The sequence below is a fragment of the Pseudorca crassidens genome, chromosome 7, assembly GCF_039906515.1.
Source record: "Pseudorca crassidens isolate mPseCra1 chromosome 7, mPseCra1.hap1, whole genome shotgun sequence".
Taxonomy (NCBI): Eukaryota; Metazoa; Chordata; class Mammalia; order Artiodactyla; family Delphinidae; genus Pseudorca; species Pseudorca crassidens.
Window position 1 is genome coordinate 50,590,047 of NC_090302.1, and position 19,786 is coordinate 50,609,832.

Sequence of the window (19,786 nt, forward strand, 5' to 3'; positions counted from 1 at the left end):
TTGTGTAAAAATTACATGTGCATATTTAAGCATAGAAAAAGCCTGGAATAGGACTTCCCTGGTGGCGCAGTGGTTAAGAATCCACCTGGGGACATGGGTTCAAGCCCTGGTCTGGGAGGATCCCACGTGCCACAGAGTAGCTAAGCCCATGCGCCACAACTACTGAGCCTGCGCTCTAGAGCCCGCGAGCTACAACTACTGAGCCCACGTGCCACAAGTACTGAAGCCCACACGCCTAGAGCCTGTGCTCCACAACAAGAGAAGCCACCACAATGAGAAAACCGCGCACCGCAACGAAGAGTAGCCCCCGCTCGCCGCAACTAGAGAAAAGCCCGTGCGCAGCAATGAAGACCCAACGCAGCCAAAAATAATTTAAAAAATAATTTAAAAAAAAAAGAGAAAAAGCCTATAATATACATGGGAAGATAAACAGCAGCAACTCAGTGAAGTGTACTTCTTTTTGCTTATTGGAATTCTTTTAATTTCAAATGAATCTGTATTGCTTTTATCATTAGAAAGTGTAATTTGCTTTGTTTTAGCCTATTTACTTGTTTCTTTTCAATCTTTTTTCACATTATTAAAATACACAGTTTATGAAAGGTTGCTTAAAAGTAAATGTCATCTAATCTCTTGTCCTAATTATACAGAATTTGATCGATTGTGTTAAAATTAAAGCAGATTTCTGAATTCTGGGCTGTGAAAATGTGAATGAGAGGCAAAAAAAACCCAGCAACTTTCACGAGTGTTAAGAAAACTAAAACGAAAGCGTATTGACTTCACAGACCATCGAAGTTGCAACATCACCCTCCCTAGCCTGTGCCTTGTAAGGGTTTTAGTCTGGAAGAGGTCCTAAAGCCTGAAATACTCTCTAACGTGCAACAATGAAATACATCATGACATGTGTATCACAGGTCTCCATGAGCAAACACTCCATGTTTCCCAAGCTCCACCTATCAGCACTGATAAACCCCAAGTTCTTTCTATAGAGATGCACTGCTATTAGGAAAGATACATAAGCCATTGTCTCTTTCTTTCAGGAAATCTGCCATAAAGATAGGGGATTATTTCATATACTATATATATTCTTCAGGTTTCCATTTTTTCAAATGATTAGTTTTCTGCCAAATAATTTTACACGCCTTCTCCCCTCCAATTCTTACGACGTTTGAGGTAGGAACCACTCCTATTCAACAGGTAAAAAGACTGAGGCACACAAAGATTAATTTGCACGAAGCAGGGAAGTGGGAGGGCTAGGTCAGGAATGCAGTTCTACAAGTCTGCAGATGCAGTGCTTTTATAACCATTACATGACATTACACCCCCTCTACTCCCCTCCCCCCCCCCAAAGAAACCCGACAAAGTAAGGGCTACAGGCAGTAGGTATAGCGATGAAGAGGAAACCAATACTACCTAGAGCCAGGAGAAGCAGAGAAGGCTCCATGAAGTCAGCAGGACTTGGCTGGAGTCTTGAAAGGCAGAAATGCAGTATCAGGAGAGAGAAGGAGGTCCAGGAGAAAGCACTCTTCCCTCCTGAGTACAAATATGGTTTGGATGTCCCTGAGTCCTCTTGTATGAAAGACTGGGATGGACTGCCCAACCCACAAGAAGGAACCTGACAATATTTTATGATTAGAATGAAATCGTAGCAATTTAAAGTAAGGAAAGCGTTCTTTCTTTCTTATCATTACTGGCACTCTCCTCTCCCACCGTTCAGCAACAATTGTGAAAAGGGATAAGGAAAAAAAAAAAAAAATCTGTCCCTAAATAAAACCTAAGAGGACAATTAACTACTTTAAAAAAAATTCACAGTACTCACTGAAGAGGAAAATGTCTCTGGGTTAAGAAACTGGGCCAAACTTGCAGAAATAATTGTGTCACGGGTGTGGAATTAAATTTCAATTTATAAGTGGGAAAAAAAGCCATTAAGAGAAATAGATGACAAGGGAATAAAATGAACCAGATGAATTCATGAAGGAAGTGAATCAGTAAGCCTTCTGCTTGAACAGTCTCCTCATGTTTGGCGTAAAAGCATTTACCTATAGGTTTTTCTCCTCACAAAAAAGCCAAAAAGAAAAAAAAAGGAAAGAAAACAATTTCTTTTGACCTTGGTTTTTCCCAAATTATAATCACATATATGTAAAGAGGTATTGCTTGTGAAATGCTTAATAACAATCTACCCATAAGAAGGGGAGAGGGGGTGACCTTTTCCCTTTAGTTCCTCTTTATCCTTAAGGATCTAGAAGAACTCAATCTCTTTCTTCAGCCATCTGGCTGTCTCCAATTCTGCTCATCCTATTTTCTCTTAAACCTCCTCTAATCAGGCTTCCACCCCACCACTCCAGTGAAATGACTCTCACCACCGCGACCTGTAACTTACATGTTACTGAATCCAGGGCTCAACAATCAATCCTCTCTCGTCAGATCAGCTGCAACTGGTAACATTTGATCACTCTATCCTCTCCCCCCGTTTCCTTTCCCTAGTTTCTAGGACAGCACACTCTCTTGGTCTTCTTCCCTCCCTGGTTGTTCCTTCTCAGGGTCCTTTTCCTGACCTCTTAATGTTACAGGGTGTCCCAAGGTTCAGTTCTTATTCTTCTGTTCTTTATCCACATTCACATGACCCTCGGTGATCTCATGTATTCTCTTTAAGTTGTCATCACAGGAAGATGGCTCCCAGTGCTGTAATTACAGCCCAGCCTTCTTTCCTGAACTCTAGATTCAGAAATCTAAGTGCTTACTTGACATCTCCGTCTGAATGTCTAATAAGGTTCGTTTACTTAACATATCCAAACTGAGCTCCTTATACCTCCCGTCCTCAACCCACCCCACCCCCCAGCCAAACAACAGCAGCAAAAAAACACGCACAAAAAAACCCGAAACAAAAAATCCTACCTTACAGATTTCCACATCTCAGTCGATGGGAACTCCATCCTTTCAGTTTCTCTCTCCTTCTCCCCTCTGCCCCAACCCTGCCTTATGCCCACCTTAAATCTGTCAGCAAAATCTACTGGCTCTACCTTCAAAATATATCTAGAATTTCACCACTTCTCCACGCCTCCACTGTTACCACCCTCGTTCAAGCCACCATTGTCTCTTACCTGGATTGTTGGAAAGCCTCCTAATTGGTCCCCCTGCTTCCTCATAGTCAAGACAGCAAGGGTGTTTCCTTTAAAACCTAAGATAGGTCATGCCACTTCTACGTTCAAACCCCTGCACTGGCTCTCCATCTCTCATAGTCAAAGTCAGTGTCCTTTAATGGCACACGAGACCTTATGCCACCTGTATTGGCAGCAGTTCCCACCCCTGCCCACCTCTCTAAGCCCCTCCAACTATCCTTCCCTTCAATAACTCTGCTCCAGCCACCTTGATTTCCTTGCCACTTCTCACGGTATATATGATGTAATTTACTTATTTATTATGTTTATTGCCAACCCCTCCCTCCACCTCCACCCTGTTAGGATGTAAGCAGAATGTGTGCTCTACAAGGGCGGGAGTCTGTTTTGTACACTGACGTAGCCTAAGAGACTAGCCAATGTGAGGCAGGTGCTCAAAGCAAAATTATTTAACAAATGAATTTCTAGTCTCTTAGCAAACTATAAAGAGCCCAGCCATGTGACTAGACTTGGTCCACTAAAAATCTTACTACATTCCTTTCTCTTAAAAATTGTCTGTGCCATTTGTTCACCCACTTACCCATCCACTAATCATCCACTCAATATAAATTCGAGTAACTATAATGTTCTATGCACAGGCATTAGGAACAGAACTAAAAGACAGAGCCTTTGTTTTTACATAGGTTAAAGAAACAAGAAACCACCCAAACACACATCAGCCTGTTAACTGCCTTTATAGAAGGAAGTCCTGGGTATAACAAGATCCCACAAGAACGCTATCTAACTCACCAGGGCTGGAGAGGCAGAGGCCATTAGGAAAAGCTTTCCAGAAGCTATGCTCCCTCGGGCTAAGTTTTTAAGGGGTTAGTTAAGGACAAAAGGTTGGTAAGGAGTGCAGAGGAAGAAGGGAGGAAGTGCTGTTCTCAGCAGAGGACACACAGCTTGTCAAAGCACAGATAAGTACATGGGAGCCTGAAGCTGGGGGAGCCCAGGCAGCTCAGTGTGGCTAGAGTCCCGGGGTTCAGGGGGTATGTGGAGATATGCAGCTTATCATACTGTGTAATTGGACTTAATCCTGAAGTTAAGAGGTAGCTATTAAAGTTGAATTTCAGGTTTGCATTTTAGAAATACTGGTAGCAAGCAGTGTGGTAAAATGGGGCCTTCAGAAAGACCATATATAGATAGGTGTAGAATTTTACTTGAGTTAGAAACCTAGTGTAAATTGGTAAGGTAAAGAGCTCCAAGAACTTTAATTCTTGACTCAAAGGAACCTTTGATAATAAGGAAAGATAATTATCGTTGTTATTATTATTTACCATTTTTTAGAAGACTTAAAAGACGAGACCATTAAGGGAAAGCCGGTCGAAGACATTCTTAAACACATACTGATTCAACCTCAAATCCCAAATGAAATGGAACAAAAAAAAACATTCATGAAGAAAACCACCATCAATGTCACTCTCTAGTCAACAGGGAGCTCACAATGGTAGTCCGAGGGCTCACATGCCAAAAGGAATACCCAATCCATACATCATCTGCTCACTCCCATCCCTTCCTGAACACCTCGCATTTTTCTTTCCAAAAGACACCAACACGCAATAGCTACTTGTCACTCTGGAGTTCCAGTAATCCTCTGGGCATTGTAACAGTGAAATCATTCTTTGTCCTTAAAGTAAGAGGGAGGGATCGTCTGAATCACAGGAATGGTCACCTCAACCAATTTTATTTTGCGAGGGCACAAAAGATCTTTTTCAATTGTCTTCTTTCACAACCTGCCTTGCTAGCCAAGCCTTAGAGGTCAGTTTGTTTTGGAAGACCATTGTAGGCAATTGGAAAAGAACCAGAACTATCCCTGGCACTGATACAGAACTGAACTTTCACAGGTAAATAAAAGCTACACATACTCTGCTTTCTAGTTTCAGTCACACTGCCTAAGAATTTGTTAATGAGTGATTTTCACATCTCCCAAGTGTTTATTCCGAAAGTTCAAAAAGGAGAAATAGAAATCAGGCACAAAGAAATGAGGTATGAGAACCAAATACCTATTTCTCTTTTAGGGCAGCACTTGGAATTTGGAAAGTTGATGCACAATCAAGGCACAAAACACTTTCGCCAACAGTACCTGTGTGTGTGTGTGTGTGTGTGTGTGTGCGTGTGTGTGTGTGTGTGTGTGTGTGTGTGCGCGCGCGTGTAATTTACAAAGTCTAACCTACCTAAGAAGACCAAGGAGAGGAAAATGAGGGGAAATCTAAAATGGGAGTAAAGCTAAATAAGGCCCCAAGCACACAGAACAAAATTCATAAAGTAGGTCAGGTGTGTGTACGTGCAAATGTGCACGTACATTAATTGTGCATGCACAGGACTGTAGTATTTGATGTTAGCTGCCTAACCTCTCTGTTATAAAACTGTTTTCACAAACAAGCTACATATAGAACCAAAAGTCACTTTTTTGGCGGGGTGGGGTGGGGTGGTGTACAGATCTATGTACAAATTTTATTTGCATCCACTTACTATTTCTGTGAGCTTGGGTAAATCACTTAACTTCACTAAGGTTAACTTCCTTATTTTTATTTTTTAATTCAAGTATAGTTAATTTACAATGTGTTAGTTTCAGGTGTACAGCAGTGATTCAGTTATCTCTATCTATCTATCCACATATCTATCTATCTATCTACCTACCTATCTATTCTTTTTCAGATTCATTTCCCTTATAGGTAGAATCAAAAGTCACTTTTAAGGTGATTTTAAAATATTTATTGAACTTCCAAAAATGATACTAACCTTTTGGAACAAACTGTGGCTTTCAATGGTTTGTTTCAAAATATCTAATGCAGGGACGTTACACTGTGAAACTTGAAGTTTAAGCACCAATTCTAAAATGCATTCAAAGGCAAGTTTTCCTTTTTGGGTCCTTTTGCTGAACAGTGATTTTCTATGAAGTAAAGGTAAGAAGAATAATAGTTTCTCAGGGATTGCTCAAGTGTTCTGAATTTAAATCTCTAACCTCTGGGGAGAGCTTCTTATAGAGAAAGAAGGCGAATTTGTTAATTAGGTAATAAAAGATTTTGGATCACTCTTTAAATCCTGCTGTTACTTTTCCTCTAAAAATGATACATTTTTACCTTATAGAGTTTGTTTGGGGGGGGGGGCGGTCAAATGGTTCTTGCTTTTGTTTCCCCAGGAGTGAAAATCTAAGGACAACCAAGGATACTGTATAACTCAAGTATAACAAAGCATATATAACATATACATATATATACAAATTTTTTTAAAACAATAATTTAAAATTTGTAGTTTGGGGATTTCTTATTTCGAATAGCAAATCAGTTTTAAAATATGTAAACCATGATATCCTTCTATACAACTTTAATTTTTTTTAACCTATTAGTAAAGAAAGCAATCCTCCTGATTGCTTCCCCTAATATGATAATAATGTCTAAAGCCATCATTTTAAGTAAACATATCGTTTGATTCAAAACAAGTGGCAACCCTAGCAAGCTGGAAAATAGGCTTTATCTCAAAAAACAAAACCAAAAAAGTCTGTTCATAAGGAAAAGGCAAAAAAGACTTAAATTCAAACGGAAAAAAAAATAATAGAAAGTAACAGACTTGAGAAAATGTATTTGGTGTTCTCATCTGTTAAATGGGAATAATCATTGCATTTACCTCACAGGGCTGTCATGAGGATTAAATAAACTCATTACAATCAAAGCATGGAAAATAGTGTCTAGGCCCTTACTGAATACTCAGTAAATATTAGTGCTAATTATTATTATTACTATTGGCAATGGCTCATGTTATTAGACCATCTCTTGCTTTTCTACTAGGGAAAGCGAACAGTATTAAAGGGATCACAATCTCGTGAAAATCCTGGCTGCCGAGCAACGATAGCCTGATTTCACAGAGGAAGTACACTAAAGAAATTGCTCAAGGTTCCCCCGATCCAGAAGTAAGAAGAGGTCATTACCGAGGGATCAGTGTTTCTGATTTGTGAAGGGAAGGCTATCATCTAAAAAAGAGATAAGGCTTGTTCTGCATTTTCCAGAGAGTTGGACTTGAATTAAATGGTGTAAGTTCCAGAGGGAAATGTCTGCTCAGTGTAAGAAATACTCCAACGTCAAAAAACTCTCATCTTATAAAAGGACAGGCTGCCTAGAAGGATAGAGTATACTGTTACTGAGTGTGAAAGTAGGAGTTTCATCACTCATGGATAATAAAGAAGATTCCTTAGCAAGTCCACACTAGGTGACAATAATGACAACAATCACCACCACAAGGACAGTAATGACAGTTGATACTAACTGCCCAGCACCGCTGTAAGGACTTTACCTAGAGTGACCCTTACCTCAGCCACCCAGCTCCACAGTCTGTGTTTTTAACCACTGCCTCCCAGTTCGGAATCCTGAGCAAGGTACCTAATGTCTCTGTGCCTCCATGATAAGTGAGGACACATAAAATGCGGATAATATGGCACTAATCTCAGAGGATACTGATGAAGATTAAATGAAACAATACATTTGTTTAGCAGCTAGAAGAGTGCCTGACATGTAGCAAGTACTTCATATATACTTTTTAATATAAAGGTCATATCAACTTTTAAGAAAACCTTTTTACTTGCATGGCAAGGTAGGGAAGGCATAAAGAACTGTCTTGGCTACAGTGAGCAATCTGACTCCAAAAAAAACTTTTTTTTTAAATCCACTAAATGGAACTCAAGGCTTGCTGATTCAGGATTGAGTCTCTGAACACAATGAGACATGAAAAATATGGGCAAAACTGCTAAAGTGAGAGTTCTGCAGTGAGATCAGATTCTCTGTATACTTTGTCACGGATGACTGTAACGTAAGACCTTGGGAAAAAAAACGGCCTATTCCATGACCCGCTGCTGACTTCTCTTAGCATCTCCAAGATCTTGGCCAATCACTCAACTCCACTTTCAGCAGAATACTTATTTGCTTCACACACTTGACTTTACCTAGTTCCCGTTTAACCAATTCCCAAACTTAGGTCAATCCAATCTACTTCTTTTGCACCGGACATCCAATGGCAACCTGTCATCCAATGTGGCCTAATAAAGCTCCTACTCACCCTTGTCACTCCTTTACAGATTCTCACAGAGGTAGCATTAAACCTTTACTTCATTCAAGCTTCCAAATCTACTCCTGCCCCACCCTGAAACATCCTACACTCCTTAAAACTTGGAAAACAGAGGCAATCAGATACAAATTCTTTTCACTTTTCATATACACCTGCCTCCAAACCCCTAAACTCCTGCAACACAAATCAGTTCAACATTTACTGCTATCTTTGCCTAGCCTTTTCACTCTCCTTCCTGTTGCAAAAGAAAAAAAAAATTATTCTAGACAACCTTTCCAAGACCAACTCCTTCTTCTATTCACTGATGCTACTCAGGAAGTATCAGTTACATCATCTTCTTCGGTTTGTTGCTTTGGCGACTATTCCCCCCAATCTCCCACTTCTCTCTTGGATCTTCAGACTTTTTCTACTCATCTAAAAACATGCCAATAAGAAAACAATTCTCAGTCCTGTTTCCCTCATAAGTCTTGACCCTTTCCCCCTTATATGCCAAATATCTAAGAGTGGTCTCTTGCTATAGGTATGTAGCCGGCTGAACTGATAAATGTGAACCACTGGAAGGCAATCCCATACAGGTTATTCTTGATTACAATCGATCTTTTAAGTACGCTTAAAGGTTCCGACATCCCACAGCTGCAGATTTGGTGACCATTAATTATATGTTCCATTTACACTGTGTTTTTGAGAAACATCATAAAGGAAAATATACAACAGAGGTTTGTTATACATGACAAACTGTACCTTAACTCAATGTTGGTATGTGCTTTGGGGCTTCTAGCACAAAGTTTATAGATTAGCAATACTAATACCTTAAAAAGGTTTTTTTGAAGCTAATTCTTACATGAGCTAAGCCTATACATTCTATAGAGTAATGACTGAAGCCATGAGCAATAATATAATAATCTAAATTGTCTATATAAACTCTTAGAGCCTTATCTGATTTAAAACTTACCACCTATATATAAAAATAAACTTATAGAAATAAAAGCTTCTCTATACCTTCAGGGAAAAGGATCTGGTAAAAGCCCATAAAACAGGAGAACAAGATGTACTGAACAAGAAGCAAGCAAGCCAGTGAGGGTGGAGCACAGAAAGCAAGGGGAGGGAGAGGCAAGGGTCAGACTGCACAGGGCCTCCTAGGGCAGAATTAATACATTTTGGTATACCATAAGAACAACAGGAAGCAAATGAAAAGCTTTAAGCTGGGAGATGGAAGGATCAGATCTGCAATTTTAAAAGGATTACTCTAGTTGCTGTATGGAGGATGAACGGGTAGCCAACCAGAATGAGTGTGAAGGGACAAGTGGGAATTAGGAGGCCTAAGAGGGAAATGATGGTAGGCTGGATCCAGGTGGCAGTACAGATGAAAGAAGATAGATTCTGGAAGATAAAATCAATAAGATTTGGTGAATGATTAGATATGAGGGAAAGAAAAGAGAGATGTCAGTGAGATGTTGGTTTCCTGAATTTATATACACATATACATGGAAGGCAAAGTAACATCTTGTATGACACATAGCGAATTATTAACAGAAATTACCTATGGGTAGTGAAGATGAATTTTACATAGTAAAAGGCAGACTTTCATTTTTTTTTTTTACTATATAGATATCTGTATTGTTTAAATATTTTTATAAGCAGAAGGTATACATTATTTCATAGTTAAATTCAAATGCAATAAAAAGAAACAGCATTTTCCTGGGTAAAAAGGATAGAAATGGCATTTTAGGGAAAGGAACAATTTAATCAAAGGTACAAACACATGAAAGTACATGGCATATTTAGAGTATCAAGTGGTCTAGTGTTTACAGAGTAAGAAGGGAAGATGTGTAATTGGGACAGGATGAGCAGAGGATTAAACCTGTGTTAGAGTATAGCCAGCTCATGAAGGACCTTATCATATGTCAAGTTAAAGAAAGCATTCTCTACACTATAGAAAATGGAGAAGCATATAAAGATTTTAAGCAGGAGGATGACAAACTCAAGTTTATATTTTAGAAAGATCACTTTAGAGGCAGTGTGAAGACTGGGCCAAAAGGGAGGTAAGAAAATAGGCTGCGAGATCACTTACGCCGGAACTTAAGCTAAATCAGGGCAACAGAGATAGAGAAGGGGAGACACAAGATTCACTTCACAAGTAGACAGGACTTGGTGATTGAGCTGGATTTGACACACAGAGAAAAGGGCAAGTCAAAGATGCTTCCCATGGTTGTAAGAAATTAGATAGGATGACATCAATTTAGGTAATACAAGAACAAGTTAAATGAAGAGATAATAAATTTTGTTTTGAAGGTGCTGAGGTTAAAGTACCTCTGGAAGCAGGTCAAAGTGCCCAACAGGAAGTTGGACACATACGTTTGAATTTGAGGAACAAGGTCAGAACTGGAGCACATTAACCCTTTTACCCAGAATAGAGAATTTTAAGCCTGTGGACACGATCTTACCCTCGATGTAATGAACTGAATTCTTGAGGCAACTGCCAAAAGTTGACCAGTTCCATTTATTCTCATAGTTGTAAAAATTCCACGTAATTGTTAAAGTCTCTGTAGGCAATAACTTAAAGTGAGGCGGAACATTTTGTCTTGGTTTCTTGGTCTCTCTTTTCCTTTTTTTTCCCCTTCCCCTTTAGTTTGCCATTCTTTCTATCTACCTACTTATCTAGTTAAGGAAGATACAGGAAATATAAGGAAGTATAATATAAAAAAATTTGCTATTAAATATTTTCATACTTTGTCTTAATTGTAAAAGGCAAAGAAAAGAACATTTCACAATTCTACCTTTAACAAAACCTAAGTTAAATAATGATTTACCTAGATGACTCTCCCCTGATTTCCTCTGGCAAGTCACTGCCCCTTAATTAAACGACATCCCCCAGGCAGTCAAGTCCAGCTGTAGCTTTAACCACAGAGGTTCCTGAAACAATTCCACGGTCCTGTTGTTGCTTACTGTCAGAAGTTTGAGTCACACTGTACCTTTGTCTAACCGATGATGCCCTAGTTTCTTGGGAGGTGGAGAGGAAGGACCTGTTGGCAAGGAAACAGCTGCTTCCTTCCTGAGCCAGGGAAAACCAAGAAGGTGACAGATGGGCAGAGCATAAAAGCAGCCAAAAGTTGCACTGGTTCCTTGTTGGCAAGGATTTTCACTGAGGCACGATTGGGTATTTTAAAGCATATTAATGACTGAGAGAGTTTCATCTGCCTGGGTGCTCTGCTGAAGTTCAACAGGGCTTCCCACACATCTTCTACAATGGAAAAACTTTAAAATTTGCAGTGGTACAAAGAACCTGGCTTCAGCCTATGTACAGTGGGCTAAGACTGCAAGGCACTGTCCCATTTCACTTTAGGATTATGCCCAAAAGAATGCACTTTCTGGTTAAAAAAAAAAAAAAAAAAAAGAAATTCTGTATAGTAGCTATATTTGTACAACTTATTAGAATTACTATTAAAATTTCATTAGAAAATGTTTTTTAAATATGTTTACTTTTATATATTTAATTTTAAAAGATTTGTTGCAAACTTTTATATTCTGCTCTTTTATCACCATCCCCCATCCACTTCTGTACCCAGAAACTTAAATATTCAAGGATTCCTGGGTAAAACAGACAACCACTGGATGGATAAAACTAACATTTTAAAAATACCTGTACATAGGTAAGTTATTGTTCTTCATCAAATAGAAATTAGCAATCACTGAAAATAACATTAAAAATTAGTGTGGGCATGAAGTATGGAATTTTAAAACATCAGTTTACTATGCTGATTAATTCAACATTTATATTTGCATCAGAACTTAATAATCGCATAAATAAATAGAGCTCTCAGTTATTTTAAAAAATCAAGGGATAACATATGTATTTAGACATATTAGCAGCGTAAAGATGTATGCTTCAACACACTTATTGGGAAAACGTCTGAAAATATTACACTGAATTCAAGGGCACCCGCAGGAATCTGACATAAAAGTTCTCTAGAATAACAACATTTCAGGAAATTCCAAAAAAGGAAAAGGGTAAAATAGGAAATAGCCTCAAATTAATCGACAAAGTTCAGTGCTTGTTCCAACTTCATTTTTCTCTCCATTGCAAAAACAAAAACAAAACCGAGTCTCAGGATGGGTGGGTGAATCACTTAGATGAAAGTTCATCTACTGGAATAAATGGAGAGGCCGCTTGGGCAGGTGACACAGGAGAGTCGGTGGTAGTGCTGACTTTCGCTGGTGAATTACAAGAAGATCCGGCACTGCTGCTGTTTCCATCAAGGGTATCGGAAGATACACACACACCAGGATCTGACAGCTGTGCAACGTCAGAAGAAAGCATGTTGGTGATGCCCTGGAAAAATCTCTTTGGCTGGTATTCAGTTTCCATTTCACATTTTCTTTTCAATGGTCCAAGAACACTTGGTCTAATGCAATTAATTGGACTCTGGCTTCTCCGGGTAGTAAATCGGGTCGTTGGGCTGGGAATAGGGCTTGGAGGCAATCCATTGCTACTCACAAAACTTTGCAAGGATGGTGAAAAACACTGCTTCCCAATTCCCCGGGTGGGTGACGGTGCTGGCGACACCGGAATGAAATCGATGCGTTTCGGGGAGGCGGATTTCTCCACGTCGTTGTCACTCAGGCTGAAACTTTCCTCCCAGGAGTGGCTTATCTGCATTGCGTTCTGCACCTCGCGCTCGTGGACGGTCTCTCGATTGATCAAGTCCATGCCCTCCTCCTGTTTGATCTGGTGCAAGCGGCTGCTGTGCATGCGGACGGGGGAGGCCGGTAGTAGCAGGCCGTGGCGGTTCGGGAACGTTGTGCTGTTTCGCCTGGCGCTCGGCGCCTCGGCCTGGAACACCGGCGAAGTGTCACTGAGGCCGTGGATCAGGGGGGCGCTGTTAGACCTCCTGAGGCCCCCGCCGCCACCGCCGCTGCCGCTGCCGCCGCCCTCCGCCGGGCTCCCAACCGTGCCTGGAGGCAGCTCCAGGTCCAGCTCCATCTTCTCCTGAGCCATGTCGCGGGCAGGGAGGCGGGGGCGGTGCTCAAAGACCTAGGATTCCCATTCCCCGCAGTCCAGGGCCGCTGCCGCCGCCACCGCCACCGAGAATCTGTCAGCGGGCTCGTCCCTCTGCGCATGCGTGCCCCTTGGCGCAGGCGCCCTACAATGTCTCTCTTCGTGGCGCCCGCTTAACGCAGAATAGCTGCGTCGCAGCCCTAGGGAGAGGGGGGAGGAGTGGTTGGGCCGCCAGTCAGTACGTTCCTTCCGCTGATATCTGTGAGCGCAGACCTGCTTTAACGCATGTTAATAAGGTTACCACCATATTCAGGAGTATATATTTATAAAATTAGAGCTCTGAAAGAGAGGTCCTTGGCGATGTGGGGCTGTATGATTACGAGTGGAGTTCGTCCTAACCAGAGAGGCCTTCCCTGAGCAAGGGACCATCTCCTGAGATCCCAAGAAGCAGGCCAAAAGGATGGGGTGTAGAACTGCCTGGGAAGCGGGAAGCGAGGGCTGCCAGCTGTGTGGCTGGCGGGAACCAGGAAGGGAGGGAGGGAGTGTGGCCTGGAGTGGAGAGTAAGCTGGCGGGACGTGAGGTGGTGGACCTTTATCCTGAGAACAGTGAAAACTCGGAAGGTTTTCCAGCCATGGGTATAATGGCGACTGAAAAGGTCCATGGCTGCAGTCCGGGGAATAACGTTACTGGGAGATTAGAACCTACAGAAAAAGACCAGAGAGGAGGCAATCCTCGGGGCCAGAGATGATGGTAATTTGCAGTAAGGTGGTACTGTAGGAGAGGAGTTGGAGAGAATGGGAAAATCTGGGAACTCGGTCAAAGAGGGAAAAAAACCAACCTGTATTACTATTGTTTTATTTAGAATCGTATTTCCAGCACAGGCATATGTGCTCAATCATGTTCATTTAGGATGAGGAATTTAATGAGGGGAAAACCAATAGGTCCTCGAACTTTAAAAATAAAAACACAATACTTGGCTCATGTAAGTAACAAACTTTCATATCATTAAAAATCGGTTTATATTTATTCTTTAGTGTCTTCAGTCAGATTTTTTCGCACATAACTAACTGTGTGCCAGGCAATGTGGTAGGAATTAGGCCCTAATATGGAGACATTTAATTTCTATTTGGGGGAGAAGAGATAAATATATGGGCTATTTTTCAGATAGTGGTAAGCCTTAGGAAAAAATAAAATAGGGTGGTGTGATAGAGCACTACTGGTAGAAGGGAGGGGGCAATTAGATAGAGCTGGGATCTAAATGACGAGAACCAAGTCCTGCGGACATCTGGGGGATGAATATTCCAACCATAGAGACTAGCAGGTGCAAAGGCCCAAGGCAAACGTAAGTGTGGTGAGCTGGCAAGAAAAGAAAAAAGGGCCGTGCCGCTGAAGCATAACGGGGGGGAGTGGTATGAGGGGGTAAAAGAGTTTGGCTTTTATTCTAAGTACGATGAAAAGCCACTGGGGCATTTTAAGCAGGAGAGTGATATTATCTGGTTTATGTTTTAGATATCACTTTGGCTCTGTGGAAAACAGGCTGAAAGAGGGCAGGAGTGGAGACAAAGATGGATTAGGAACCATGGCAACAGTACAGACAAGAGATTACTGGACTAGGGTTGTATCAATGGCGATGGGGGAGAAGTAGATGGATTCAGGATATGTTTTGGAAGTAGAACCTATAGGATGTGCAGATGGATTCAATTTAGATGGTGAAAGAAATAGATAATTCAAAGGCAACTCACAGGTGTTTTACGTAAACTGGGTAGATGGCAGTATCATTTACTGAGATAGGGAAAGAGTGTATTTAGAGGAGTAGAAATTAAGAGTTCTGTTTTGCTTGATTTGAGTTGGAAGTGTCTATTAGATATCCATGTGCCTAGGTAACTGAAAGAGAGCTTAGTGATTTTTGTTTGGCCTACTTTTTGCAGTTGAAGAAAGTAAGATCCAGAGAGGCCAGCACAGTCAGCATCACATAGCTTGTTTAGTAGTGGGAACCAGTACTAGAATCCAGTATGAGAATCCTAATCCATGCCCTCTCCACTGTCTCTCAAACAGCTTTTAATTTGAAGTCCCCATAGAATACAGATCCTGGTAATGAAACAATGTTGATTATTCATACCTCTAGTTATAGAAACTGATTTAAATTTTCCAAGTGCCACACGCTATTCAAGGTGCATCATATGTAGAATCTCATTTAATCCTCACACTAACCCTAGGAAGTAAGTAGCCTTGTTCCAGTTTGCAGAGGAAACTGAGACACAGGGATTCAGTAATGTGCCCAGGATGACAGGAAGCGGTGGGACCTCGCCCTTCGGGCTCCAGAGCATGGGCACGATGGTGCCTCCTCCACGTGCAGTAACACTTCAGACTAGGAGAAACCACTTCCAGATAGTTTACACCTTTGTGAGTGCAATGGTATTTGAGACAGAATTTGAAGGACAGGTAGGATTTTAATAGATGATATTTTATATAGAATTGGAAGCATGAGTATAAAATAGCAAATCTGCTAATACATAAAGTACATGAAGACGAATAGGTAATGGGAAAAAGTTGGAAATTAAAGTTGGAGTCAGAGAATTGGAGCTCTGAATGCCAAACAAAAGTGCCTGTATTTAACATGTGGGGCAATAGGAAGCCGTTGACAAGAGGAATGACACAATGAGAGCTATGCTTTAGGGCCTGCCAGGTGGATGGATCTTAGATAGAGGGAAGTGGAAGAAGGAAGGTGGAAAGAACCAACATTTTCTAAATGCCCAATGCTGCCAGGCCCTTTAAACACTATAGTTCCACTTAATTCTCATTGTAATCCTATAAAGCAGATACTGTTATGCTCATCTTATAAAGGGACAAGTGAGGTTCAAAAATTGCAAAAGGCCCTATAGCTACATGGAAGAACAAAGATCTGAACCAATATGAATCAAGACCTCACTTCAAAACCTATATTCTTTTTGCTGCTTTCCCATGAAACAACGGACAAAGGATTAATCCCCAAAATATACAAACGGCTCATGGAGCTCAATATCAAAAAAAACAAACAATTCAATTAAAAAATGGGCGGAAGACCTAAATGGACATTTCACCAAAGAAGACATACAGATGGCCAAGAGATGAAAGATGAAAAGATGCTCAACATCACTAATTATTAGAGAAATGCAAATCAAAACTACAATGAGGTATCACCTCACACCGGTCAGAATGCCCATTATCAAAAAATCTAGAGACTATAAATGCTGGAAAGTGTGGGGTGAAAAAGGAACCCTCCTGCACTGTTGGTGGGAATGTAAATTGATACAGCCACTATGGAGAACAGTATGGAGGTTCCTTCAAAAACTAAAAATAGGGCTTCCCTGGTGGCGCAGTGGTTGAGAGTCTGCCTGCCGATGCAGGGGACACGGGTTCGTGCCCCGGTCCGGGAAGATCCCACATGCCGCGGAGCGGCTGGGCCCGTGAGCCATGGCCGATGAACCTGCGCGTCCGGAGCCTGTGCTCCACAACGGGAGAGGCCACAACAGTGAGAGGCCCATGTACCGCAAAAAAAAAAAAAAAAAACTAAAAATAGAACTACCATATGACCCAGGAATTCCACTACTGGGCATATACCCTGAGAAAACCGTAATTCAAAAAGAGTCACGTACCACAATGTTCACTGCAGCACTATTTACAATTGCCAGGACATGGAACCAACCTAAATGTCCATTGACAGTTGAATGGATAAAGAAGATGTGGCATATATATACAATGGAATATTACTCAGCCATAAAAAAAAACGAAATTGAGTTATTTGTAGTGAGGTGGATGGACCTAGAGTCTGTCACACAGAGTGAAGTAAGTCAGAAAGAGAAAAACAAATACCGTATGCTAACACATATATATGGAATCTAAAAAAAAGAAAAAATGGTACTGATGAACCTAGGGGCAGGAATAAAGATGTAGACATAGAGGATGGACTTGAGGACACGGGGGTGGGGGGTGGGGAGGAGGAAGCTGGGGCAAAGTGAGAGAGTAGCATCAACATATACACACTACTGAATATAAAATAGCTAGCTAGTGGGAAGCAGCAGCATAGCAGAGGAAGATGAGCTCGGTGCTTTGCAATGACCTAGAGAGGTGGGATGGGGAGGGTAGGAGGGAGGCTCAGCAGGGAGGGGATGTGGGGATGATGTTTGTGTGCATGGGGCTGATTCACTTTGTTGTACGACAGAGACTAACACAGTATTGGAAGCAATTATACTCCAATAAAGATCTATTAAAAAAAATAAAGATGGAGAATTTGATGGTTAACTCTGAGATGAAAAGAGGGTCGAAACTAAAGTTGGGAATGGCAGAAAAAGGAGGTGGATGTGGCGACCGGAAGGTAACAACCCAGAACCTGACTGCGTGGCTGTATGGAGGATAAACAGAGAGGAGTCACAAACAACTGAAGTTCATGCATGAGCAGCTGAAAGAATGGTACAACAGTACTGAATAAAAACAGAAGAGAGAGGAAGAGCTTCCGTAAGAAAATCAATATTAGATGAATAGGAAAAAAGTATTAACTACAGAGCTTATTTTATAATATCCATAGCATATTGCTAATTTGCATATTACTAAATTATTTCTATCAATAGTGTGCCTCAAATGTGCCAACATTGTTCATCCATGTCTGGATAAACACAATAATCATCTTTACTAATAAAGCACAGAGATGGTGATAACTACAAAATCAAACATACACCTATTAGAGATCTTCACTTGTTTCCCTGTTTCTACCCTTCTCTCTACAGTCAATTCTCCACCCTATGTTCAAGGTCATCCTGAAAAATAAGACTTGAAGAGTCACTTCCCTATTCAAAACTCTTTGGTGGATTCCCACTCGGGGCAGGGGGGGAGCCGAGGTCATTACAATGATCTATAGAGCTCTATCTGGGTCCCTGCCATCCCTCTGCCTACCCACCCAGTCACTGCCTTCCTCCAACTGCAGAGGCCTCCTTGCTATGCTTTGGCATGCTCCCCCGCCACCTAGCTTACTCTTCTTCCAGTGGACATCAAGTTGTTCCATCCCTTCAGCTCTCTGCGCGAATGACCTTTCCTTGTAAAAAGCAACAACAGTTCCCAATACCAAGTCTACACTCCCATCCCCCTCACTCTGTTTTCATTTTCCTCCAGAGCACCACATGACAATATGTATACATTGTTTTCTTGCCTCATCCTCAAGAAGGCAAACTCCACGAGGGCAAGGCCTTTGCTCTGTTCCTTACCATAAGCCTATTATCTAGAACAGGGCCTGGCACATAGCACTCAGTAAGCAGTTGTTGAGTCATTGTGCAAGTGAATGATGAATGAATGAATGGACTAATGTAGCTCTGTCCAAACGGGAAGAGAACTCTGGTATTTGAAAGTCCAGAAAAGCCTAATAGGCTTTTCTAGACTGATTCTAAGTGCTCCTTACTTTGACAATTCCTTTTCTCATATCAAGAATATCATTATTAGTTACAGGGCCCTCCAGCCCATGCAGGTAGGCTACCCAAACAAACCATTATGTGAACCAAGACGTTTAAGTCCTAAGTTTCCATTCTTTTTAAACCATCTGCTTATACACACTTGACAGAGTTAAAATGCTCAGGCTGAGGATTCTAAGCAGTATGTAATATATTGAGTTAGTGCTTCGTCTCAAAGGAATAAAAGATAAATGAAAGGAAAGAGCAGCCATAAAATGCAATTCAGCCTGTTGCAAAAATAATACCAGAGGCAGGTCTAGATCTTCCCTAAGTCAATTCACCCTTCTGGTTTCACTCCGGGTATGAATTAAATACCACACTTAGGAGTAAGTCATAAAATCAAACATCTGCTCATTAAACTTTATTGTGATTAATATTTTATTTTTTCAAACTAACAGGTAGTTTCCTTTTAATTCCTAGGAGCAATTTCTTTTAACTCAACATTTTATTTTTGAGATTCAACATAATGTTGCTGTATAGAATTCTACCCTTTAAATGTACCACAATTTATTTATCCATTCAAACAGCAGTGGAAGTTTGCACCGTTTACAGTTTGGGGCTACAGCAAATAGGAGTTCTATAAACATCTAGGAGCAATTTTTGACTATTAAACCCCCAAGCATATAAAAAGGCAGATATCCACCTCTGAATCCATACTGAATGAATGTGAAATACAAAAATATGTGTACATGTATAATCTGAGATGAGCTGGAAAATGTCTCCATATCCCACATTTATTAATATCACCTATCTAGAATAAAAATATTGCAGAGGAAAAGTATACTTTCAAAGCATAGGAGCTCAGGAGTGTTCACTGGTACAACAACTTAGGGAAAATGTTTGGCAGTATATCATACTACCTACTAAAAGAAAATATATGCATGTTCTATGATTAAGAAATTCCACTTTGGGGTATATATCCAAGAGAAATGAGTACTTATGTCTACTGAAAGCCATGTACAAGAATGTTCCTTGCATTTTTATTCATAATAGCCCCAAACTGGAAACAACCCAAATGTCCATGAACAGAACAGTCAAAAGGGTGAACACATTATACAATGGAATTTTTTACTCAACAAGATGGATGAGTTACAGTACAATG

General features: G+C 40.8%; 2 protein-coding genes across 5 annotated transcripts in view; both read right to left on the reverse strand.

Moving 5' to 3' along the window:
- The window catches only part of PIP5K1B (phosphatidylinositol-4-phosphate 5-kinase type 1 beta), a 326,914-nt gene that overhangs the window by 242,032 nt on the left and 65,096 nt on the right, over positions 1–19,786 (reverse strand). The window contains exon 1 of one of the 4 annotated variants that reach the window (XM_067744229.1): positions 1,411–1,698. The exons of the other annotated variants lie outside the window; for them this stretch is intronic. The gene's annotated coding sequence lies outside the window, so the exon portion shown is untranslated. Of the gene's footprint in view, positions 1–1,410; positions 1,699–19,786 lie in introns of those variants that run through there. 4 annotated transcript variants of the gene reach the window in all.
- Positions 10,691–13,353, reverse strand: PABIR1 (PP2A Aalpha (PPP2R1A) and B55A (PPP2R2A) interacting phosphatase regulator 1). The gene has a single exon (XM_067744219.1). The coding sequence runs from the start codon at positions 13,204–13,206 to the stop codon at positions 12,334–12,336; it is 873 nt and encodes a 290-aa protein (XP_067600320.1). The 5' UTR covers positions 13,207–13,353; the 3' UTR covers positions 10,691–12,333.

Excerpts from the sequence above, each read along its gene's own strand:
- PABIR1 (XM_067744219.1), bottom strand. The coding sequence starts at position 13,206 with ATGGCTCAGGAGAAGATGGAGCTGGACCTGGAGCTGCCTCCAGGCACG.